This window comes from Orcinus orca, chromosome 3 (genome assembly GCF_937001465.1).
Source record: "Orcinus orca chromosome 3, mOrcOrc1.1, whole genome shotgun sequence".
Taxonomy (NCBI): domain Eukaryota; kingdom Metazoa; phylum Chordata; class Mammalia; order Artiodactyla; family Delphinidae; genus Orcinus; species Orcinus orca.
This window is the reverse complement of record NC_064561.1, coordinates 137421695-137448470: the sequence shown is the minus strand read 5'-3', so window position 1 is coordinate 137448470 and position 26776 is coordinate 137421695. Positions and strand designations below refer to the sequence as shown.

General features: G+C 36.8%; 1 protein-coding gene across 6 annotated transcripts in view; it reads left to right on the top strand.

Annotated features, from left to right (window-relative positions):
• NDUFAF2 (NADH:ubiquinone oxidoreductase complex assembly factor 2) overlaps window positions 1-26776 on the top strand; it is a 184693-nt gene that overhangs the window by 115698 nt on the left and 42219 nt on the right. The window contains exon 3 of one of the 6 annotated variants that reach the window (XM_049707951.1): window positions 5135-5239. The exons of 4 other annotated variants lie outside the window; for them this stretch is intronic. In XM_049707951.1, coding sequence (XP_049563908.1) covers window positions 5135-5239 — 105 coding nt within the window. Of the gene's footprint in view, window positions 1-5134; window positions 5240-11331; window positions 12361-26776 lie in introns of those variants that run through there. One more of the 6 variants, XM_049707953.1, reaches the window with a different exon arrangement.

The following is a 26776-nucleotide window of genomic DNA, read 5'->3' as shown; positions in this document are numbered from 1 at the left end:
AATTATTAATTATAGTAGCTTTTTTGTCAATTCCATCAGATTTTCTATATAGAAGATCATGTTGTCTGTGAATAAAGACATTTTTCTTAATTCTTTCCAACCTGGATGTCTTTGTTTTAATCTCGCCTATTTGCATTGGCTAGAACCTCCAGTACACTGTGTAATAGAAGAGATAAGAATGAACAGTCTTGCCTTATTCCTTATGTTTTACTTTTTTATATATTTTTGATTGAGTTATCTAAAATTTTGTTTAGACTTTTTATATCTGTGTTCTTGAGGGATACTAGTTAGTAATTCTTCTTTTCTTGTCTTTTCTTGGTTTTGATATCAGGGTAATGCTGATCTCATGAAATGAGTTTAGACATATTCCTTCTTCAAAAGTCTGTAAGAGTTTGTGTAGAGTTAATATTACTTCTTCTTTAAATATTTGATAGGTTTCACCAGTGAAGCTATCTAGGCCAGGAGTTTTTAACTGCAAGTTAAATTTCTTTATTAGACAGGATATTCAGATTATCTGTTACTTCTTGACTGACCTTTGGTAGATTGTATTGGGTCTGCCAAAAAGTTTGTTTGGTTTTTTCTGGAACATGGCTTTAGTCTTTAACTTCATTCGAAACAATTTTGTTAGAATATATTGTGACAGCTGTCATATCAGCATGCATTAAAAAAAAAAACATCAAAATTGGTGGATTTTTGTGTAGCCATTTTAATATTGAAGATAGAACTAAAAAAGCAACATTTTAGGCATATTATGCTTTATTATTTCAAGAAAGGTAAAAACACAACCAAAACGCAAAAAAAAAAAAAAAAAAGTTTTTGCAGGGTATGGAGAAGGTGCTTGACTGATTGAACATGTCAAAAGTGGTTTGCAAAAGTTTCATGCTGGAGATTTCTCGCTGGACGATGCTCCATGGCCGGGTAGACAAGTTGAAGTTGATAGTGATCAAATCGAGACATTAATTGAGAACAATCAGTATTATACCACGCGAGAGATAGCTGACATACCCAAAATATCCAAATCAAGTGCTGAAAATCATTTGCACCAGCTTGGTTATGTGAATCGCTTTGATGTTTGGGTTCCACATAGTTAAGTGAAAAAACCCTTCTTTACTATATTTCCGATGCAATTCTCTACTTAAATGTAACGAAAACGTTACATCTTTAAAACAAATTATGATCGGTGATGAAAAATGGATATTGTACAATAATGTGGAACAGAAGAGATCATGGGACAAGTGAAATGAACCACCACCAACCACACCAAAGGCCAGTCTTCATCCAAAGGTGATGTTGTGTATATGGTGGGATTGGAAGGGAGTCCTCTATTGTGAGCTCCTTCCGGAATACTAAACGATTAATTCCAACAAGTACTGCTCCCAGTTAGACCAACTGAAAGCAGCACTCGACGAAAAGCGTCTGGAATTAGTCAACAGAAAATGCATAATCTTCCATCAGGATAACGCAAGACCACATATTTCTTTGATGACCAGGAAAAAACTGTTACAGCTTGGCTGGGAAGTTCTGATTCATCCGCCACATTCACCAGACATTGCACCTTCAGATTTCTATTTATTTTGGTCTTTACAAAATTCTCTTAATGGAAAACATTTCAGTTCCCTGGAAGACTGTAAAAGGCACCTGGAACAGTTCTTTGCTCAAAAAGATTAAAAGTTTTGGGAAGATAGAATTATGAAGTTGCCTGAAATATGGCAGAAGGTAGTGGAACAAAAGGGTGAATATGTTGTTCAGTAAAATTCTTGGTGAAAATGAAAAATGTGTCTTTTATTTTTACTTAAAAACTGAAGGAACTTTTTGGCCAACCAATATTTTTCCAAAGAATCTGCCATTTTGTCTAATTTTCCAAATTTTTTTGGCATAAGACTGACCATAATATTACCATATTTTTCTTTTAATATCTTCAGAATCTGTGTGATGTTACCTCTTTCATTCCTAATTGTTATGGCTGCATTGGGTCCCCACAAATTGTGTGTTGAAGTCTTAACCCCCAGTACATCAGACTGTATTTGGAGACAGAGTCTTTAAAGAGGTAATTAAGTTAAAATGAGGTCCTTAGGACCAGTCTTAATCCAATATGACTAATGTCCTTATAAGAAAAGGCCATTAGGGCTTCCCTGGTGGCGCAGTGGTTGAGAGTCCGCCTGCCGATGCAGGGGACACGGGTTCGTGCCCTGGTCCGGGAAGATCCCACATGCCGCAGAGCGGCTAGGCCCATGAGCCATGGCTGCTGAGCCTGCGTGTCCGGAGCCTGTGCTCCGCAACGGGAGAGGCCACAACAGTGAGAGGCCCACATACCGCAAAAAAAAAAAAAAAAGAAAAAGTAAAGGCCATTAGGACACAGATGTGAACAAAAGGAAGACCTTGTGAAGACACAGAGAGAAGACTGCCATCTACAAGCCGAGGAGAGAAGCCTCAGAAGAAACCAACCTTGCCAACACCTTGGTCTCAGAATTATAGCATTCAGAATTGTGAAAAAGTAAATTTCTGTTGTTTAAGCCACCAAATCTGTGGTACTTTGTTATGGCAGCCCTGGTGAACTAATACATTAGTTCTGAGGGGTTTTTTTCTATTACTTTTTTTTTAAATTTAAGTATAGTTGATATACAGTGTCGTGTTAGTTTCTGGTGTACAACAAAGTGATTCAGCTATATATATATATTCTTTTTCATATTCTTTTTCATTATAGGTTATTACAAGATACTGAATATATATAGTTCCCTGTGCTATACAGTAGGATCTTGTTGTTTATCTATTTTAATATATAGTAGTGAGTATTTGCTAATCCCAAACTCCTAATTTATCCCTCCTCCCCTTTCCCCTTTGGTAACCATAAGTTTGTTTTCTATGTCTCTGAGTCTGTTTCTGTTTTGTAAATAAGTTCTTTTGTATCATATTTTAGATTCCACATATAAGTGATATCATATAATATTTGTCTTTATCTGACTTACTTCACTTAATATGATAATCTCTAGGTCCATCTACATTGCTGCAAATGGCATTGTCTCATTCTTTTTGTGGCTGAGTAGTATTCCATTGTATATATGTACCACATCTTCTTTATCCATTCATCTCTTGGTGGAAATTTAGATTGCTTCCATGCCTTGGCTATTGTATAATGTTGCTATGAACATTGGGGTGTATGTATCTTTTCAAATTAGAGTTCTCTCCAGATGTATGCCCAGGAGTGAGATTCCTGGCTTACATGGTAACTCTGTTTTTAGTTTTTTCAGGAACCTCCATACTGTTTTCCATAGTGGCTGCACCAATTTATATTCCCACCAATAGTGTAGGAGGGTTCCCTTTTCTCCACGCTATCTTCAGCATTTATTATTTGTAGACTTTTTAAGGGCAGCCATTCTGACCAGTGTGAGGTGATACCTCACGGTTGTTTGACTTGTATTTCTCTGATAATTAGTGATGTTGAGCATCTTTTCAAGGGCCTGTTGACCATCTGTATGTCTTCTTTGGAGAAATGTCCATTTGGGTTTTTCTGACCATTTTTGATTAGGTGTTTGGTTTTTTTCTGATACTGAGTTGTATGAGCTGTTTGTATATCTTGGAAATTAAGCCCTTGTCAGTTGCATCATTTGCAAATGTTTTCTCCCAGTCCATTGATTGTCTTTTTGTTTTGTTTATCGTTTCCTTTGCTGTGAAAAAGCTTATAAGTGTGATTAGATCCCGTTTGTTTATTTTAGCTTTTATTTCTGTTGCCTTGGGAGACTGACCTAAGAAAACATTGCTGCAATTTATGTCAGAGAATGTTTTGCCTACTTTCTCTTCTAGAAGTTTTATGGTATTCTGCCTTATATTTAAGTCTTTATGCCATTTTGAGTTTATTTTTGTGTATGGTGTGGTGGAGTGTTCTAACTTCATTGATTTACATGCAGCTGTCCAGCTTTCCCAGCACCAGCTGCAGAAGAGACTGTCTTTTCTCCATTGTGTATTCTTGCCTCCTTTGTTGAAGATTAATTGCTATAGGTGTGTGGGTTTATTTCTGGGCTCTCTGTTCTGTTCCATTGATCTATATGTCTGTTTTCGTGTCAGTATCATGCTGTTTTGATTACCATAGCTTTGTAGTATTGTCTGAAGTCTAGGACAGACTTCAGCTTTGTTCTTTTTCCTCAAGATTGCTTTGGCAATTATGGGTCTTTTATAGTCCCATATAAATTTTAGGATTATTTGTTCTAGTTCTGTGAAAAATGTCATGGGTAATTTGATAGGGATCACATTAAATCTGTAGATTGCTTTGGGTAGTATGGCCATTTTAATGATATTAATTCTTCCAATCCAAGAGCACGGTTATCTTTACATTTCTTTAAATCATCTTTAGTTTTCTTTATCAGTGTCTTATAGTTCTCAGTGTATAAGTGTTTCGCCTTCTTAGTCAGGTTTATTCCTAAGTATTTTATTTTATTTATTTTTAAAAAAAGGGATTTTTTTTTTATGTTCCCTTTTTGATATTTCATTGGTAGTGTAAAGAAATGCAACAGATTTCTGTATGTCAATCTTGTATCCTGCTACCTTTCTGAATTCATTTATCAGTTCTAGTAGTTTATGTGTGGGGTCTTTAGGGTTTTCTATATATAGTGTCATGTCATCTGCATATAATGACAATTTTTCCTTTTCCCTTTCAACTTTTTTTAAATTATTTTTTTCTTGTCTGATTGCTGTGGCTAGGACTTCCAATACTGTGTTGAATAGAAGTGGTGAGAGTGGGCATTCCTCTTTTGTTCCAGATTTTAGCAGAAAGGCTTTCAACTTTTCACGTTGAGTATTATGTTGGCTGCAAGTTTGTCATAAATAGCTTTTATTATGTTGTGATATGTTCCCTCTATACCCACTTTGGTAAGAGTTTTTATCATGAATGGATGTTGAATTTTATCAAATGTTTTTTCTGCATCTATTGAGATGATTTTTCTTTTCTTTGTTGATGTGGTATATCACATTAATTGATTTGCATATGTTGAACCATCCTTGTGACCCTGAGATGAATCCAACTTGATTGTGGTGCATGATCTTTTTTATATGTTGTTGGATTTGGTTTGCTTATATTTTGTTGAGAATTTTTGCATCTATATTCATCAAAGATATTGGCCTATAATTTTCTTTTTTGCAGGTGTCTTTTTCTGGTTTTGGTATCAGGGTGATGATGGCTTCATAGAATGTCTTTGGGAGTGTTCCCTCCTCTTCAGTCTTTTGGAAGAGTTTGAGAAGGCTCAGTGTAAGTTCTTCTTTGTATGTTTGGTAGAATTCCTCAGTGAAGCAATATGGTCCTGGACTTTTGTTTGCAGGGAGTTGTTTCTTATTACAGATTTTATTTCACTTCTAGTGATCAGTCTGTTCAAATTATCTCTTTCTTCTTGCTTCAGTTTTGGTGGGCTGTATGTTTCTAGAAACTTATCCATTTCTTCTAGGTTGTCCAATTTGTTGGCATATAATTGTTTATAGTATTATCTTATGAGTTTTTGCATTTCTGTGGTATTGGTTGTTATTTCTCCTCTTTCATTTCTGGTTTTATTTATGTGGGTCCTCTCTCTTTTCTTCTTGGTGAGTCTGGCCAGAGGTTTGTTTACTTTGTTTACCCTTTCAAAGAACCAGCTCTTGGTTTTATTGATTTTTTTAAAAATTTCTGTTTTATTTCCTCTCTGACCTTTATTATTTCCTTCTTTCTGCTGACTTTAGGTTTTGTTTGTTCTGCTTTTTCTAATTATTTTAGGTGGTATGTTATATTGTTTGAGATTTTTCTTGCTTTTTGAGGAAGGCCTGTATTACTATGAACTTCCCTCTAAGAACTGCTTTTGCTGCATCCCATAGATTTTGTATGGTTGTGTTTTCATTGTCGTTTGTCTCAGGGTAGTTTTTGATTTCCTCTTTGATTTCATCATTGACCCATTAGTTTTTTTAGTAGCATGTTGTTTAATCTCCATGTAATCATTTCTTTTCTCGTTTCTCTCTGTGTGGTTGATTTCTAGTTTTATGTTGTTGTGGTCAGAAATGGTGCTTGAAATAATTTCTGTCCTCTTAAATTTGTTGAGACTTCTTTTGTGTCCTAATATGTGGTATATCCTAGAGAATATTCCATGGGCACTTGAAAAGAATTTATATTCTGTTTTTTGGTTTTTGTTTTTGTTTTTTTGGAGGTAATGTCCTGAAAATATCAATTAAGTCTAACTATTCTATTGTGTCACTTAGGAGTCTGTTGCCTTATTGATTTTCTGTCTGGAAGATCTGTCCATTCATGTCAGTGGGGTGTTAAAGTCTCCTACAATTATTGTATTCCAGTCAATTTCTACGTTTATGTGTTAGTATTTGTTTTATGTATTTAGGTGCTCCTATGTTGGGTGCACATGTTAATGAGTGTAATATCCTCTTCTTTATTGATCCTTGTATGGTTATATCGTGTCCTTTATCTTTCTTCATGAGCTTTGTTTTAAAGTCTATTTTGTCTGGTATGAGTATTGCTACCCCTCCTTTCTTGGCATTTATGTTTGCATGAAATGTCTTTTTCATCCCCTCACTTTCACACTATGTGTGTCCTTCACCCTAAAGTGGGTCTCTTGTAGGCAGCATATACTGTAAGCTCTTATGTTATTATCCAACCTGCCACTCTATGTCTTTTGATTGGAGCATTTCGTCCACTGACCTTTAAGATAATTATTGATATATATGTATTTAATGCCATTTTAAACCTTGTTTTCCAGTTGATTTTGTATATCTTCTTTGTTCCTTTTTCTTTTTCCTTTTGTGTTTTGATGATTTTCTTTTGTTTTGCTCTTGTGTTCTTTTTGGTTTTTGTGAGTCTATTGTATGTTTTTGATTTGTGGTTACCCTGTTTTTCAAGTATGTTAACCCATTACTATATCTACTTGCTTTAAACTGGTAGTCATATAGGCTCAAACACATTCTAAGAAAAAATCTACATTTTCTTACTCCCCTCCCCTTCATTTTATGATTTTGATGTCCTCTTCTACATCTTCATGTTTATTCTTTTGCTGTTCTTTGTAGTTATCATTACTTTCTCAAAAAAATGTTTTTTAATCCATGTACTGGCTTATTTAAGTGATTTACTTTGCAATTGTGATTTTCTCTTTCCTATAGATTCTTGCTTCTTTGCTATTTAGAGAAGACCCTTCAATATTTCTTTTAGGATAGGTTTAGTATTGCTGTATTCCTTTACTTTTTGCTTGTCTGAAAAATTATTTATCTCTCCTTCTATTCTAAATGATAATCTTCCTGGGTAGCATCCTTGGTTGCAGGTTTTTCCCTTTCAGGACTTTGAATACATCTTGCCACTCCCTGTGGCCTGCAACATTTCTTTAGAGAAATCAGGTGATAGCCTTTTGGGGGTTCCCTTGTAACTAACTCTTCATTTTTCTCTTGCTGCTTTTAGAATCTTTTCTTTATCTCTAACTTTTGCTATTTTTATTATAATATGTCTTGCTGTAGGTCTGTTTGGGTTTATCTTGTTTGGGACCCTCTGTGCTTCCTGTATCTAGATATCTGTTTCCTTCTTTAGGTTTAGGAAATTTTCAGCCATAATTTCTTCAAATACATTTTCAATCCCCTTTTCTCTTTCTTCTGCTTCTGGGATCCCTATTATGCATAGATTGACTTGCCTTATATTATCCCATTAGTCTCATATATTGCTTTCATTTTTTAAAATTTGTCTTTCTGTTTGCTGTTCTGATTGGATGATTTCCACTATTCTATCTTCCAGATCACTTATTCGTTCTTCTGCGTTATTTAGTTTGCTATTTATTGCCTTTAGCTCGTCTTTTGTCTCAGCAAATGTGTTTTCTAATTTAGTTGGCTCCTCTTTATAGTTTCTAGTTCCTTGTTACAGTAATCTACATTTCTATCTATAGACTTTCTTAATTCCTTCAGTATTTTTATTGCCTCCTTTTTGAACTTGGGATCTGGTAGACTGGAAAGGTCTGTTTCATTGTTTGTTCTTTCAGGGGATTTCTCTTGTTCTTTTAATTGGAAGCGGATCCTCTGCTTCTTCATTTTACTTCTACTTCTCTGAATCTATGAATTTAGGAGAAATAGTTTTCTGCTGTGGTCTTGAAGGGCTATTTTTATGTGGGAGCATCCCAGTATACCCTTCATGAGTCTAATATTGGGTTGGCCAAAAAGTTCATTTGGTTAATGAATACGTTGTTCAATAAAGTTCTTGATTAAAATGAAAAATGTGTCATTTTTACTTACAACCAAACGAATTTTTGGCCAACCCAATATTTTTGGTGGGAGGGCTGTTTTTAGAATGGATGCCTACCACATCTTTCCTCAGTGTGTGCTGGCCATTATCCCCTTGATAGGGGGTGTCATTGGTGTTGTGGTAACCAGAGACTGCACTGGATATTGAGTTGGGTCTCCTCTTTGCTCTGTGGTTGTCACAGCCCTGTCTGGGGCAGGGTCTGCTCCCCACTTGTTGGAGTAGAAGCTCCCAGATCCACTTCTGAGCTGTGGTGTGAGGTAGACGGGACTGGAGCACTTCCACTGGGAGAGGAGCTACTGAGTATTCCTCCGCAGAGGCTGTCCACTGGGAAGTGTGCTCTGTGGTGTTGCCAATCACCAGCTGTGTGTGCTCACAAAGTACACTGTTGTTGGCACTGCCCTGGACCCTGCCTCATCCATGGGAATACAGGCCGTCAGCCCAGATGCCCCTTAGGCACTGTGCTCACAAAGCCACCATCACAGATCCATTGGCACAGATCCGCTGAAGTTAGGTATCAGAACCTGCCATAGTTGCGTGTATTCGTGCACCTGGCCCCATCGTGGGAGGTACAGGGTCAGCCCAGACCCCAGCCACGCCTCTACGTGCACATGCCTGCAAAGCCTGTAGCTGCTAATGCCAGGCCTGCCCAGCCACAGGAGTACCAGTAATTCACTTGGATATCCTGAGGGTACTGAGCTTACAGAGGCACCAGCATGTAAATCCTCCAAAGCCACCAGGAAACAGCTCAGATTTCAGCCCCACCTCCACATGTGGGCAGCCCACAGGTGCTTTGCACACTCCCAGAGCTCCTAGAGGCAGAGCCACACCTGCTGTGAGTACACTGAGAATGAGAATGAGGCTGCTGTGGTGGGGCTCCGCCCCTTCTTCGTGTGCATTAACAACGGGGCTCCAATAGTGGGCCGGGCTCCATCCTGTGCACACCCTCAATTGAAGCCTGGGCCACACTTCAGCCCCTTGGGACTGTCTCCAGGTAGCCAGCCCAAGTCCTCTCCTCAGGTCTGTCCACTGAAACTCGACTCTCAGCACACAACCCCCATGCACACCAGCAGAAGATGTGCATCTTGGGCTGGGTAGTGCAGTAAGTTGGTCAGGACCATCTGTGCTGGTCTCTTTCTGCTTCTGCCTGCCACAAGCCAGCTGCTACACTTTTCTCTGAGCCTCTGAAGCTCCCTATCTGTCCTGGCTGATCTCCCAGATGTTGAAGGGGGTTCCCGGGATAAAGGAACATTTCCTCTTTCACAGCTCCCTCCCAGGGGCTCAGGTGCCATCCCTATTCCTTTTTTTTTTCTCTCATCCTACCCAGTTACATGGTGGTCTTTCTTGTAGCTCTGGATGTATAGATCTTCTGCCACTGTTGTGTAGGTGTTCTGTGAGAATTTTTCCACATGTAGATGTATTTTTGATGTATTTGTGGGAGGAGGTGAACTGCACATTATTCTATTCCACCATCTTGATCTTTCCCCTCTTCTAGTTCTGAGTATTGTTTATGATTCAGTTGTATTTCCCTTTGTGGGTTATCAGCTATATTTCTTTGGTTTCTTATTTTACTGGTTGCTTCAGTTTTTACAGACTACCATCTTCAACATATCAGTCTTTATGTGGTTATTCTACTTCATATAGAGTACAAGAACTTTATAAAAGTATACCACCAGTTTTTCTTTCTAACATTTCTGTTATTATCATATGTTTTAGTTATACATATGTTACAATCTACAGTCTACATCATTATTTTTATTTAAACAGTGAACTAGCATTTAGAGATATTTAATTAATAGGAGAAATATAACATTTATCGATATTGTTAGCATTTCTAATGTTCTTCATTCCTTTTTGTAGATCCAGATTTCCATCTGGAATCATTTTCTTTTAGTCTGTAAGGCTTCCTTTAACATTTCTTTAAATGTGAATCTACTGATGTTAAACTCTTTCAGCTTTTTACGTGTCTGAAATATATTTTTAAAGATTTTTAAAGGTATTTCTCTGGATGTAGTATTCTAGGTTGGTAGTTGCTTTCCCTTCAGTAGTTTAAAGATATTCTACCTTACACGGTTTCTGTTGAGAAATCTGTTGTCATGGTTATCTTTATCCCTCTGTATGTAATGTGTATTTTTTCCTTTGGCTGTTTTAAAGTTTTTCTTTTTTTAACTGGTTTTGAGCAATTTGATTATGATGTACCATGATGTAATCTCTTGTGCTTGATGTTTCTTGAGCTTCTTAGACCTGTGGATTTGGTTTCCATCAAGTTTAGAAAAGTTTTGGCCATTGTTTCTTCAAACATTTTTTTCCTGTTTTCCTCTCTGTTCTCTCTTAGGTACTCCATTCACAGTTTTAGGCTGCTTGAAGTTGTGTCACAGCTCATAGATGTTCTGTTCACTTGTAGAGACTTTTTCTCTTTGAGTTTCAATTTGTATAGTTTCTCTTGCTGTGTCTTCAAGTTCACTAATCTTTTCTTTCACAATATCAAATAACTATTAATCCATCGAGAGTATTTTTCATTTTAGGCATTATAGTTTTCATCTCTACAAGTTTGATATGGGTCTGTTTTATATCTTCTAGGTCTCTACTTTACATGTTCAATCTTTCCTGTAGCTTTTTGAACATATGGGGTGCAGTTATAACTGTTTTAATGTTCTTGTCTGCTAATTCTACCATCTGTATCTGTTTTCAGTTGGTTTTGGTAAGTTGATTTTTTTCTCCTCAATATGGGAAGTATTTTTCTGCTTCTTTGTTTGCTCGGCAATATCTGATTGGATGTCAGACATTTAAAATTTTTGCCTAGTTGAATACTGGATATTTTTGTATTCCTATATATATATATTTGAGCTTTGTTCTGAGACACAGTTAAGTTACTTGGAAACAGTTTGATTATTTCAGGGATGACTTTAAAGATTTGTTAGATGGGACTAGAGCATAATACAATCTAGAACTAATAATTCTGTACTGTTGATGCAAGTCATTTCTCAGCACTCTGCTTTGCCCCATCAGTCATGAGGTTTTCCACTCTGGGTGGTAGGAATTGACATTACTCTTGCCCCTGTGTAAATCCTGAATACTGTTCCTTCTGATCCTTTCAGGTGGTTCTCTTCCTGGCCTCGAGAATTCCTCACTCACCTGAACTGAGCAGTACTCTGCTGAATACTTGGTCTTCTGCTAATCTCCATCCAGAGTGTGCTCTCTGTAGCTGTCTCCTGTCTGGTAGTCTATCCTTTGAATTTTAGTCACCTTGTCCCTAGACTCCTAGCTCCATCTTCATAATTTAGGTAGTATGGTGGGTTTTGGCTAGATCCCCTCCCTGTGCCACAACCTAGAAACTGTTAAGGCAGTAAGCTGAGGCAATTGTAAGGGAAACCTTTGTTTATTTTACATTCTCAGGGACGACTGTATTCATTACTCGATGTCCACTGTTTTGAAAATTGTTGTTCCATATAATTTGTCCCTGTTGCTCCATCTTGGCTAGAAGAAGAAGGCAGCCTCCTTTCAATTAGCTTAATGCATTGGAAATTCATTTGTGTGCTTGCACAAATCAGTAGTTTGTTCCTTTTAATTGCTCAGTAGAATTCTATCATATTGATATACCAGTTTGTTTATCTTTTCACCAGCTGAAAGACATTTGGGTCTTTTACACTTGATAGCAGTTTTCAACTGGAGCCACTGTGCCATCTGTATACCTCTTCTTTTTGCCCAGATATTTTTTATTTGGTTGGCTTTTTTTTCCTATTTGTTTAGTTTTGAGTGTTTCTTATATATCCTTGATACAAGTCCTTTACCATATATGTGATTTACAAATACTTTTTTCCCAGTCTGTGGCTTCATGCTCTTCACAGTGCTGCTTGAAGAGGACCCATTCTTAATTTTAATGAAGTCAAATTTATCATTTTTTCTTTTATGCCTCATCATGCTTTTGGTGTTATATGTAAGAAATTTTTGCCTAACCCAAGCTCACGAATATTTTCTTTGGTGATTTATTCTAGAAGTTTTAGAGTTTGCAGTTCTACATATATGTCTCTGATTAATTTTGAATTAAATTTTGTACATGGTATAGATATCAGTCAATTTTATTTTTTATATGGATATCCAGTTTTTTCAGCACTAGTTTTTTATTGTGTTAAAATACACATAGCATAAAACATACCATCTTAATCATTTTTAAGTGTACAGTTAAGCGATACTAAATACATTCACAATTTTTTGGAGCCATCACCACCATCCATCTCCATAACTCTTTTCATTTTCTAAAACTGAAACTCTATACCTATTAAACAATAGCTCCCCATTCTTTCTTCTGCCTTGGCCCCTGACAGCCACCATTATACTTTCTTTGTGATTACTCTCTGAGGACTATTTTTTGAAATGACCATCTTTTTTTCCATTGAATTGTCTTTTCATCTTTGTCAAACATCAGTTGACCCTATGGGTGTGGATCAATTTCTGCATTCTCTATTCTGTCTATGAATATGTATCTGTCCTTTTGTCAGTGCCACACCGTCTTGATTACTGGCGCTTTGTAGTAACTCTGGAAATAAGGTAATTTGAGTCCTCCAACTTCTTTTTCAAAATTGTTTTAGTTATTCTAGGCCCCTTGTTGTTACATATGATTTTTAGTATCAGCTTATCAATTAATACCCCCAAAAAAATCCTTCTAGGAATTTGATTGGGAATGTATAGCATCTATAGATCAGATTGAAGAGAATTGAACCTTCTAATCTACGAATACAGCATATTCACTCCACTTTTTTAGGTCTTCTTTCACTTTTTCATCAGTAGTTTTCAGTTTACAGGTCTTGCATATATTTTATTAAATTAAAATCTAAGTGTTTCTTAATTTTTATGGGCTCTTACTGATTGTTTTTTACTTCAGTTTCAAACTATTCACTGGTAACACATAGAAATGCAGTTGTTTTTTTATATTAACCATGTACCTTACACAATCTTGCTAAATTCACTTACCAATTTTAGTTTTTCTTGCCTTACTGTACTGATGATCTAAAAGATACAGGAGCCCACTCTCACCACTATTATTCAACATAGTTTTGGAAGTTTGCGCCAGCAATCGGAGAAGAAAGAGAAATAAAAGGAATCCAAATCAGAAAAGAAGAAGTAAAGCTGTCACTGTTTGCAGATGACATGATACTATACATAGAGAATTCTAAAGATGCTACCAGAAAACTACTAGAGCTAATCAGTGAATTTGGTAGAGCAGCAGGATACAAAATTAATGCACAGAAATCTCTTGCATTCCTATACACTAATGATGAAAAATCTGAAAGTGGAATTAAGGAAACACTCCCATTTACTATTGCAACACAAAGAATAAAATACCTAGGAATCAACCTACCCAAGGAGACAAAAGACCTGTATGCAGAAAACTATAAGACACTGATGAAAGAAATTAAAGATGATACAAATAGATGGAGAGATATACCATGTTCTTGGATTGGAAGAATCAACATTGTGAAAATGACTATACTACCCAAAGCAATCTACAGATTCAATACAATCCCTATCAAACTACCAATGGCGTTTTTCACAGAACTAGAACAAAAAAATTACAATTTGTATAGAAACACAAAAGACCCCAATAGCCAAAGCAATCTTGAGAAAAACGGAGCTGGAGGAATCAGGCTCCCTGACTTCAGACTATACTAAAAAGCTACAGTAATCAAGACAGTATGGTATTGACACAAAAACAGAAATATAGATCAATGGAACAGGATAGAAAACCCAAAGATAAACCCACGCACATATGGTCACTTATCTTTGATAAAGGGGGCAAGAGTATACAATGGAGAAAAGACAGCCTCTTCAATAAGTGGTGCTGGGAAAACTGGACAGCTACATGTAAAAGAATGAAATTAGAGCACTCCCTAACACCATACACAAAAGTAAACTCAAAATGGATTAAAGACCTAAATGTAAGACCGGACACTATAAAACTCTTAGAGGAAAATGTAGGCAGAACACTCTATGACATAAATTACAGCAAGATCCTTTTTGACCCACCTCCTAGAAAAATGGAAATAAAAACGAAAATAAAAAAATGGGACCTAGTGAAACTTAAAAGCTTTGCACAGCAAAGGAAACCATAAAAAGACAACCCTCAGAATGGGAGAAAATATTTGCAAACAATGCGATGGACAAGGGATTAATCTCCAAAATATACAAACAGCTCATGCAGCTCTATATCAAAAGCACAAACAACCCAATCCAAACATGGGCAGAAGACCTAAATAGACATTTCTCCAGAGAAGATATACAGATTGCCAACAAACACATGAAAGGATGCTCAACATCACTAATCACTAGAGAAATGCAAATCAAAACTACAATGAGGTATCACCTCACACTGGTCAGTATGGCCATCATCAAAAAATCTACAAATAATAAATGCTGGAGAGGGTGTGTAGAAAAGGGAACCCTCTTGTGCTCTTGGTGGGAATGTAAATTGATACAGCTGCTATGGAGAACAGTATGGAAATTCCTTAAAAAACTAAAAATAGAACTACCATATGACCCAGCAATCCCACTACTGGGCGTATACCCTGAGAAAACCATAATTCCAAATGAGTCATTTACCCCTGTGTTCATTGCAGCACTATTTACAATAGCCAGGATATGGAAGCAACCTAAGTGTCCATCAACAGATGAACAGATAAAGAAGATTTGGCACATATATACAGTGGAGTATTACTCAGCCATAAAAAGAAACGAAATTGAGTTACTTGTAGTGAGGTGGATGGACCTAGAGTCTGTCATACAGAGTGAAGTAAGTCAGAAAGTGAAAAACAAATATCATATACTAACACATATATATGGAATCTAAAAATAAAAATGGTTCTAATGAACCTAGGGGCAGGACTGGAATAAAGACACAGACATAGAGAATGGACTTGAGGACACGGGGAGGGGGAAGGGTAAGCTGGGACGAAGTGAGAGAGTAACATTGACATATATACACTACCAAATGTAAAATAGATAGCTAGTGGGAAGCAGCTGCATAGAACAGGGAGATCAGCTCAGTACTTTGTGACCATCTAGAAGGGTGGGATAGGGAGGGTGGGAGGGAGGCGCAAGAGGGAGGGGATATATGTATACATATAGCTGATTCACCTTGTTATACAGCAGAAACTAACACAACATTGTAAAGCAATTATACTCCAATAAAGATGTTAAAAAAAATAAAGGATACAGGAGGGTCTGCATAGATTATATGCAAATACTACTCCATTTCATATAAGGGAGTTGAACATTTGTGGATTTTGATATCTGTGGGAGTTCTGGAACTAACCCCCCATGGTTACTGAGGGATGACTGTACTTTAAATCATATCTGAATTACTTATAATACCTAAAACAATGTAAATGCTGTATAAATAGTTGCTGATTAATGGCAAATTCAAGTTTTGCTTTTTGGAACTTTGCAGAATTTTTTTTTCCAAATGTTTTTGATCCATGGTTTGTTGGATTTGTGGATGCAGAACCTGTGGATATAGAGGGCCGACTGTAATACATTTTGTTTATCATTCATCCATCAATGGGCATTTGTGTTTTTTCCACCTTTTGGCTATTGAATAATTCTGCTATGAACATAGGTATACAAATATCTGTAGATTTAAACCTAATTATCTAAATAGTTGTAGTAAATTTAGATGGTCCAAAACCTACATGTTAAAAGCAGAAATTGTCAGAATGATATAGAAGACAGCTATATCAAACAACTTGACCTAATTGACATTATGGAACACTCCACTGAGCAATGGTAGAATAAACATTTTTTTTTTTCTTTTGCCGTATGCGGGCCTCTCACCTCTGCGGCCTCTCCCTTTGCGGAGCACAGGCTCCGGACGCGCAGGCTCAGCGGCCATGGCTGACAGGCCCACACGCTCCGCAGCATGTGGGATCCTCCCAGACTGGGACACGAACCCATGTCCCCTGCATCGGCAGGCGGACTCTCAACCACTGCGCCACCAGGAAAGCCCAAACATTTTTGTTTCATATGCATGTGCAGCACTCACCAGGATGGGCCACAAATTCTTTCCAAAATGTGGAGGAATACTTATCTACTCATTTTATGAAACCAAGTTTACCTTGATACCAGCTCTTCACAGAGACAATAAAGAGAAGAATACTACAAACCAATATCTCACATAAACATCGGATGCAGAAATCATTAACAAAATATTAGCAAACTGAATCCCAGTATATATAAAAGGGTAATATACCATGACCATGTGGAGTTTATATCAGTAACATAGATTGGTTTAACATCTGAAGATTAACATCTCCCCATTTTCCCCACCTCACTGTCCCTCCTAACCACCATTCTACTCTCTGCTTCCATGAATTTGACTTTTTTTACATTCCACATAAAAGTGAAACCATGCAGTTTTTTTTCTTTGTGTCTGGCTTATTTCACTTAGCCTAATGTGCCCCAGGTACATCCAGTGTTGTCACAAATGGCAGGATTTTTTTCAAGGGCGAAGAATTTTCCTGTGTGTGTGTGTGTGTGTGTATGTATGCCACAATTTCTTTACCCATTCATCTGTAAGTAGACACAAGTTGTTTCTATATCTTGGCAGTTGTGCAGATATTTCTTTGAAATAGTGATTTCATTTCCTTTGGTTAAATACCCAGAAGAGACATTGCCAGATCATATGGTAGTTCTAGTTTTACTTTTTTGAAGAACATCATACTGTTTTCCATAATGGCCATACCAATTTACATTTGCACCAATAGGACATAAGGGTATTCTTTTCTCTAGATCCTCACCAGTACATGTAGTCTTTTACCTTTTTGGTAATAGCCATCCTAAAAGGTTTGAGGTGATGTCTCATTGTGGATTTGATTTGCATTTATGTTCAACACATTAAGAAAATAAAGGAGAAAAACTGTAAGTTAATTTCAGTTGGTACAAAAATATTGACAAAATTCAACACACATTCATGATTAAAAATTCTCCACAAACTTTGGAATAAGAAGTTCCTCAACCTATTAAAGGACATTAAGAGGAAGAAAAAAAAACATTTATGTAACCTCATATTCAATGGTGAAAGAACTCTCGTCCCCTAAAATTGCAAATAAAACAAAGGTATCTTTTCTCACTTTTTATTTCATATCATTCTGGAAAATCCAAGTCAGTGCAATAGGGCAAGAAAAAGAAATAAAATGAATACAGATTGGTAAGGACAAAGTAAAACTGTTCACAGATGACATGATTGTGTATATAGACAATCTAAAAAAAACTACAAAAATTAATGAATGAATTTAGTAAGTTTGCAAGATATAAAGGCAATATGCTAAAATCAATTATGTATGTACACTCTCATACCAAACAATTGCTAAATAAAATTTTCAGTTATATCATTTTAAATGCTATTAAAAACATGAAGTCTTTAGGGATAAATTTACAGAAATATGTCTCTAAGACCTATACATTGAAAAATATAGAGTATTGCCAAGAGAAATTAAAGAAGATCTAAATAATTGGAGAGATTTATAACTTCCATGGATCAGAAAAGTCAATATTTAAAAGGTATTATTTCACCTCAAATTGATCTGTAGATTTAGTGCATTCCCAATCAAAACTGATATACTGCTTCTAAATTTTATATTAAAATTCAAAGGACCTTGAATACCTACAACATTTTTGAAAAGACCAAGATTGGAAGATTTAACTTTAAAAAGCTATATTTATCAAGACAGTTTAATGCTGTTATGAGGATAGATATAAAATTAATGAGAACCACACTGAGAGTCCACAATTATTTCTACACTTATATGGTCAATTGATTTTTTCAATGGCAAAAGGAAATTCTTTTCCACAGCTAGTGCAGGATATCCATATGAAAGAAAATAATCTTTGATCTTTACCTCACTTCATCTCTAAAAACTTCAGTTGAAAATGATCACAGACCTAAATGTAAAAGTTAAAACATTTAGAAAAAAACATTGGACAAAATCTTTCAATCATGGGATAGTCAAAGAATTAGATAGGATACACACATAACAAATATCAAAGAAAAAAAATGATGAATTGGACTTCACCAAAATCTTAAAAATTCTATTCTTTAAACAAAAACCTTTGAACAAATGAAAAGACAAGGCAGATAGGGAGAAAATTTGCAATACATATCTGTCATAGAACTTGTCAGAACGTGTGAAGAGCTGTCATGACTCAGTAATAAGACAAACATCAGAATTTTTAAAAGTGGGCAAAAGATTTGAAAAGACACTTCACCAAAGAAGATACATAATAGCAGTAGTCATCAAGGAATGTGAATTAAAACCATCGTGAAATAACACTAGACTGGTTAGAATTTAAAAGATTGACAATATGAAGTGTTAATGAGGATATAAAGCATATGAAACTCTCACAAATTTCTGGCTGGAGTGTAAAATGGTACAAGTACTTTGGAAAACAGTTTATCAGCTCTTTATAAATTTAACTGTCCACTTACTCTACAACCTGGAAATTCTGCTAGGTGTTTACCCAGAGACATAAATAAGTCTTCCCAAATACTTGTACCCAATTTTTTCACAGCAGTTTTATTCATAACAGCCCAAAACTTGAAAACTGCAAGTAGTGAGTAGATAAACACATTGTCATTTTTCCATACTGTGGAATACCACACAGCAGTAAAAAGAATAAACTGCTGCTATGCTTGTTGTGTTTGTTTTTTTATTACTCCATATCAATATTACCACAAATTTAGCAGCTTAAAATGGCACACATTTATCATCTCCCAGTTCCTGTGGTCAGGAGTCCAGGCATAGCCTATCTGGGTTCTCTACTTAGGGTCTCACAAGTCTGCAATCAAGGCGTCAGCCAGGGCTGCATTCGTTACTGACCAGTGCTCTTGGACTCCTTAATCACTAGAAATTGGTAAGCGACCAGACAAGAAATTCAAGCAAGGTTTTACTGGGACTAGTGCTATAGCACGAGGGAGCAAAAACAAGTAACAGGTTCCCTTGCTTACTCCTCGAGTGGAGCGGGCAGCTGGTTCCTTATATGGGATGAGGGTAGGGGTGTGTCCAGGGCTCGGGCCAGAGGGGTGGCTAAGGTGGTCTGCCCACGCCCTTCATGGTGCTGTGTGCAGGGTTCATGTGCGGTACTCTGCTTTTGCTCCAGTCTCTCCAGAAGTGGCAGTTGGGTTTATGGTCTTTTTGTATCTTATTGTTCATAATTTTCCCCAACTGTGCAAGCACGCAGTTATTTTTAGTCCTTTATAGTTTCTTTGTATTTTGTTGCTGGAGGAGACATTTGTCCAGGTGCAGGCACTGCAACAAAGGATCCCAGGTCCCAACCTGTCTCACATTCTCATCTGGAGGCTTGAGTGTGGAAGGATCCACTTTCCCACACATGTGGTTGTTGGCAGTATTCAGTTCCTTGCAGTTGTAGGGCTGTGAGCTTCAGTTTTTTGCTTGATGTTGGCCAGAGACCACCATAACCTCCTTGAGGTCGCCAGCAGTTTCTTGCCACATAATATTCCCCAACATGGCCTTCTTTTTCCTTACAGTCAGGGAGGGAAAGGGAGACTCCAAAAAGAAGGATACTATAATCTTATGTAGCATCATCATGTAATCACATACATTCCATGACCTTTGCCATATGTTCATAGTTAGAAGTAAGTCACAGGTCCTGTCCTTACTCAAGGGGAAGAGATCATACAGAGGCATGAACACCAAGTGGTAGGGGTTTTGGAGGTTACCTTCAGAGTCTGTTTTCTATACACAGTAACAGGGATTAAGATTTTATATTGAGTAAAAGAAGCTAACACAAAATAGTACATACTATAAGATTCCATTTATGTGAAATTGTAGATAAGGCAAAACTAATCAACAAAGGGTGACAAAGGGTATTGATATAGCACTCACTGGGGGCTGTGGGTGAATTGAGGTCGGTGTTTGCATGTAGTCAGACACTAGGGAACTTTTGGAGATGATGGAAATGTTCTATACACTGATTGTGGTGCTGGTTACAAGGTTGTATACATTTGTCAGAACTCATGGAATTGCACACTTAAAATGGTTTCACTGTGTTGTATGTAAATTATACTTCAATAAAGTTGATTAAGAAAAAAGAACAGTAATAGCCAGCCATGAGCATCACAAAGTTTGTAACTTAATTGTGCCAAGTATATCTAATAATATCCTTAAGAAACTGTTTAGAGTCGGTAATCAGAAAATCACTCATTTTGTAATATATCATTTGAAGAATTTTCAACAAATTCTTGTGGTGAAATGTGGAAAAATTCTTGTGGTGAAAAAGTGAAAAAATGTGGATTTTTTTTTTTATATTCTTTATGATGTGTCAACACTCAGAACTGGCAAAGATGGTTTTTTGAAAGATGAAGCTTTATTAAAATGTCGTATTTTCCTTTAGTAGTGTAAACACATATTTCTAATGTATCTTTTGGATGCAAACTGTTGGTAACCTATCTATAATTTCAGCTCTGAATGGTTACCTACTGAATCTGGAGATAAATTTCTCATTTACCTTAACCCCTGTTGGTACTACTTCTAAAAGTGTATTAGCCATTTTCAGTTCTTATAGAATTTTGAAGAATCTATGCTTCATGAAGTATTTAACTTGCATGTTCACTTTTACGCTCATTATACTGTGTTATATTCCAATAAGAGTATTAAAGTTCAGTGAAAATCTCATGCCCACTGATGAGAATGCAAATGAGTGTTGATGAAAGAATGCTAGGATCTTAAGGCATAAACTGTCCGGTTTTCTTGCTAAATTCTATTCAAACAATGGTTACATTATAATGAAGACTGATACAGAATCCACCATACAAATATAATTAGCAATGGCAAAATCATTATATAATACGTAATTGAATAGAGGTTCAGTTCCAGATTGTTCTGAGGTTAAAAAAAAATAAATGTAATGATTTTATATTAGCGCTTATTTCTGTTCCTTCCTCCTCCTAACCTTTGCCAGCCATCAGCAGGACATTTCCTTTGTTGTATGTAGTGACTGGGAAACTAGGGATGATTATATAAATGAGTGATCACACTGAAAATTTCTAGCTGTAACCTTTATTGGATACATAACAGTGAACAGGCATCAACCATCATCTCAAGAAGACATTTCAAGTATCTGGTTATTGTAAAATTATAAATATTGTAAATTATATTGTAGAATTATTTATTTCAGAAATTGCATTTATCTATCTAAACAAAAATCTTCTTCCTTGAGCCATTTAAAACAAAGCTAAAGGAAGCCCTTATATCTTTCCTTAGAGAATAATGTCTCATGAGAGTGAATAGTCTAGGTACTACTTAATACGTTATCTGAATTATATTACTTTCTTATATCTATGAATGAATTTTATAAACTTACACAAAACCAGTAGGGTTTAGAAAACACATATCAGAGTTTCTTCAACCTATTCATCCACCATGGAATTTTAAAAGATTATTTGGATTCTACTGAAGTATTTTTCTTTTTCCAATGTTAAAAATAACTGAAAGTGATGTTTTATAGACTCATCAGTAAGGCAAATTGTTGTTTTTCTCATGGTGATAGTAAGTGTGCATTGTGCCATTATATTTTTTAACATGGTCTGATGCCAATGGTAGTGTTCATAGAGTCTAGAATACATGGCAATCAGGTAAAAAGTGTAATAGGTTTTTTTTTGTTTGCTTTTTAATTTTTATTGGAGTATAGTTGATTTATAATATTGTGTTAGTTTCAGGTATACAGCAAAGTGAAAAAAGTGTAATAGTTAATAATGATTTTTATTATAGATAATATGGAAGTGTTTTGCTTTTAAAATTTTATTTATTTATTTATTTATTTTATTATGGCTGCCTTGGGTCTTCGTTGCTGCGTGCAGGCTTTCTCTAGTTGTGGCGACTGGGGGCTACTCTTTTTTTTTTTTTTTTAACATCTTTATTGGAGTATAATTGCTTTACAGTGGTGTGTTAGTTTCTGCTTTATAACAAAGTGAATCAGCTATACATATATCCCAATATCTCTTCCCTCTTGCGTCTCCCTCCCACCCGCCCTATCCCACCTCTCTAGGTGGTCACAAAGCACCGACCTGATCTCCCTGTGCTATGCGGCTGCTTCCCACTAGCTATCTGTTTTACGTTTGGTAGTGTATATATGTCCATGCCACTCTCTCACTTTGTCCCAGCTTACCCTTTCCCCTCCCTGTATCCTCAAGTCCATTCTCTAGTAGATCTGTGTCTTTATTCCCGTCTTGCCCCTAGGTTCTTCATGACCATTTTTTTGTTTGTTTTTTAGATTCCATATATATGTGTTAGCATACGGTATTTGTTTTTCTCTTTCTGACTTACTTCACTCTGTATGACAGACTCTAGATCCATCCACCTAACTACAAATAACTCAATTTCGTTTCTTTTTATGGCTGAGTAATATTCCATTGTATACATGTGCCACATCTTCTTTATCCATTCATCTGTCAGTGGACACTTAGATTGCTTCCATGTCCTGGCTATTGTAAATAGAACTGCAATGAATATTGTGGTACATGACTCTTCTTTTTTTTTTTTTTTTTTGCAGTAGGCGGGCCTCTCACTGTTGTGGCCTTTCCCGTTGCAGAGCACAGGCTCCGGACGCGCAAGCTCAGCAGCCATGGCTCACGGGCCCAGCCGCTCTGCGGCATGTGGGATCTTCCCGGACCGGGGCACAAACCCGTGTCCCCTGCATCGGCAGGTGGACTCTCAACCACTGCACCACCAGGGAAGCCCCATGACTCTTTTTGAATTATGGTTTTCTCAGGATATATGCCCAGTAGTGGGATTGCTGGATCATATGGTAGTTCTATTTTTAGTTTTTTAAGGAACTTGCATACTGTTCTCCATAGTGGCTGTATGAATTTACATTCCCACCAACGCTGCAAGAGGGTTCCCTTTTCTCCACACCCTCTCCAGCATTTATTGTTTGTAGATTTTTTGATGATGGCCATTCTGACCAGTGTGAGATGATATCTCATTGTAGTTTTTTTTGTTTTGTTTTGTTTTGTTTTTGCGGTAAGCGGGCCTCTCATTGTTGTGGCCTCTCCCGTTGCGGAGCACAGGCGCCGGACGCGCAGGCTCAGCGGCCATGGCTCACGGGCCCAGCCACTCTGCAGCATGTGGGAATCTTCCCGGACCGGGGCACGAACCCGTATCCCTTGCATCGGCAGGCGGACTCAACCACTGCGCCACCAGGGAAGCCCTCATTGTAGTTTTGATTTGCATTTCTCTAATGATTAATGATGTTGAGCATTCTTTCATGTGTTTGTTGGCAATCTGTATATCTTCTTTGGAGAAATGTCTGTTTAGGTCTTCTGCCCATTTTTGGATTGGGTTGTTTGTTTTTTTGATATTGAGCTGCATGAGCTGCTTGTAAATTTTGGAGATTAATGCTTTGTCAGTTGCTTCATTTGCAAATATTTTCTCCCATTCTGAGGGTTGTCTTTTTCTTCTTGTTTATGGTTTCCTTTGCTGTGCAAAAGCTTTGAAGTTTCATTAGGTCCCATTTGTTTATTTTTGTTTTTATTTCCATTTCTCTAGGAGGTGGGTCAAAAAGAATCTTGCTGTGATTTATGTCATAGAATGTTCTGCCTGTGTTTTCCTCCAAGAGTTTGATAGTGTCTGGCCTTACATTTAGGTCTTTAATCCATTTTGAGTTTACTTTTGTGTATGGTGTTGGGGAGTGTTCTAATTTCATTCTTTTACATGTAGTTGTCCAGTTTTCCCGGCACCACTTATTGAAGAGGCTGGGGCTACTCTTTGTTGCGGTGTGTAGGCTTCTCATTGCGGTGGCTTCTCTTGTTGTAGAGCACAGGCTCTTGGCACACGGGCTTCAGTAGTTGTGGCACACGGGCTCTGTAGTTGTGGCTCACGGGCACAGGCTGAGGAGTTGTGGCACCCGGGTTTAGTTGCTCCGCAGCATGTGGGATCTTCCCGGACCAGGGCTCAAACCCGTGTCCCCTGTATTGGCAGGTGGATTCTTAACCACTGCACCACCAGGAAAGCTCATGAAAGTGTTTTTGAATCAAGATATATAGTTGTTACTAAAAGGATTATACTTAATGGTAGCCCTAGCACTGGGGTTGGCAAACTTTTTCATTAAAGGGCCAGATGGTAAATATTTTAGGCTTTGTGGGCCATATGGTCTTTGTTACAGCTGCTCAACTCTGCCATTGTAGCCCACATTATAATAGATAATATGTAAATAAATGTGACTGTGTTCGAATAAAACATTATTTACAGAGGCTGAAATTTGAATTTTATTTAATTTTCATGTGTCATGAAATATTGTTCTTTGTTGGTTATGTTTTTCAGCAATTAAAACAAAAAACAAGCCATGGGCCGAATTTTGCTTGCAGGCTATATACCCCTGCCATAGCAGTTGATTTTTCTGAACTAACTTTCTAATCCAAATTAGAACTGAAGATTTATTGCTTAAAACCTTTTAGAGGTATATGGCTCATGGTGAATTATTTTAAAAGAAGTCTCTTTCCTGGGGGAAAAAAATGCCCATAAACATAGACAAGTACCCCTTATTTTGACCATAAAGAGGCAGTTGACAGCTTCCATAAACCACTTATTTCCTTGATCGTACAGAGGAATCTTGCTGTTGCTAAGCTGGGTTTTCTAATACAGGTCAAAATCCCATTACAATGAATATTTTTATAGTGGGAGTATTTTATAGTGGAAATATTCATTCAACAACTGTATTTAAGTACCTACTCTTTCGAGGCATTTAGGTGGTAGAAAAATAAATCTCCTGTGGATGCATCCTGCCTTTGACAACCTTCCAGCCTAACGAGAAATATAAAGTTTGTGCAAGTTGTGGCTAGAAATGGACCAAACAGAGCTGGAAGCTAATAAGAATAAGATGCATAAAATAATAACAGAGATAGAAGTTCAGAAACAGAAATAGAGAAGGCAAAACACTGGGTCTGTATTGAAAATACACGTATGGGGTCAGTGCAAGAGAGAACAAAGTAGGGAGAAATAACTTATCACAGGCCCACAGTTGAATGTTGCTCTTTGTACCCGCACAATCATTCATTACTGGGCTTGTCATGAGGACAGGTCCCGCTGCTATTACTTGGATGACAGAAGGCAGGGTAGCAGAGCTAGCCTGTCAGAAGAGAAGGTGGCTGGTGAATGGACAGAGCTCAGATTTTAGAGCCGGTTCAACCAGCATTTGATTCTCAGACTGTTACTTGCTAAATATGTGAGTTTCGGCAAGTTGCTTAATCTTTAGTTTCCCAATCTGTAAAATGGGGTGAATCTTATTTTTTGACAGTAGTCAGTGTTGTGACCTGTTCCTCTTCCTAGTTTAGTCTTCTTTGCTTGTAGCTTATAAACTTTGAGAAACTGCTTAGTAGAGCATGGATGATTTTTGGATCCAGAGACAGGGTCAGATCTGGATTCAAATTCCACCATTACTACTTAATGTATAAATTTGGGAATGTCATTGAATTTCTCTATAAAATAAGCATACTTCATGATTTTGTAATGAAGATTGAATTAACTAAAGTGATAAAATAATAGTTTCTACTTTTCAAAGACTATATTCCTTACAGTGTGTTTTCTCACAGTTTCCTATATATCCTCATAGGCCAAGCAGGTTTTGTTGATCTTTGCTTTTTTGAGTCTGTTATAAAAAATACAGGTTTACTGAATAATAGTGATAGTGATAACTTAGACTTGGATATTTACTCTGTGCCAGACTCTGAGCTAAGAATTTATATATACTATTTCATATAACTTGCACAATGTAGATACTAAAATCTAGATACTAGTATTATAATTTTACAGGTGGGAAATCTGATGCTTAGAAAATTAAATAACTTGCCTCAGGTAACACAGCTAGTAAGTACTTAAGTTGGGATTTGCACCCCCAAAATCTGCCTCTGCTCTGCTAAGTACTATAACATGTCTTCATGTGATTCTGATACACTTCTCTAGAGGCAGTTGCCCCACTCCCTTCCTATTACTAAAGCATCTAGCACAGTGCCCAGCGCCCAGAAGGCACTTCACAAATATGGACTCTTTCTACTCTGCCTCTCATCTCCCAAATGTTGGAGCTAAGATACCAACCACACAAGATAGACTGCTTGCTAGAACAGGTTAGAAGAGAAATCTCTGTAAATGAAAACTTTTCTACATCCATTCTTTTACATATTGAGCAATAATTGGTTCACATTTCCAGGATAATATAACTTTAATATTGCCTTGAAGTTTACTGTATTATGATTTGGCTTATATGCCATATATACCCTAAATTGAATTCAGATGATTATGGGGTATGATTTTAGTTATGAAACTATCCCCTCTATATCCTCCCCACACTTAAGTAATTTTTATGACACAAATCATGACCTAATATGTTTCCTTTCCTTGCCCCTTCACTAGTATATATGCTACAGGAGAGGAGGGAACTCATGTGCCTAAAACAATATATAACAGGTGCTTAATACATATTTGTTTCATGCATGAATGAATAAAATGTGCAAATTATAGAAAACTTATATTTAAATATTAT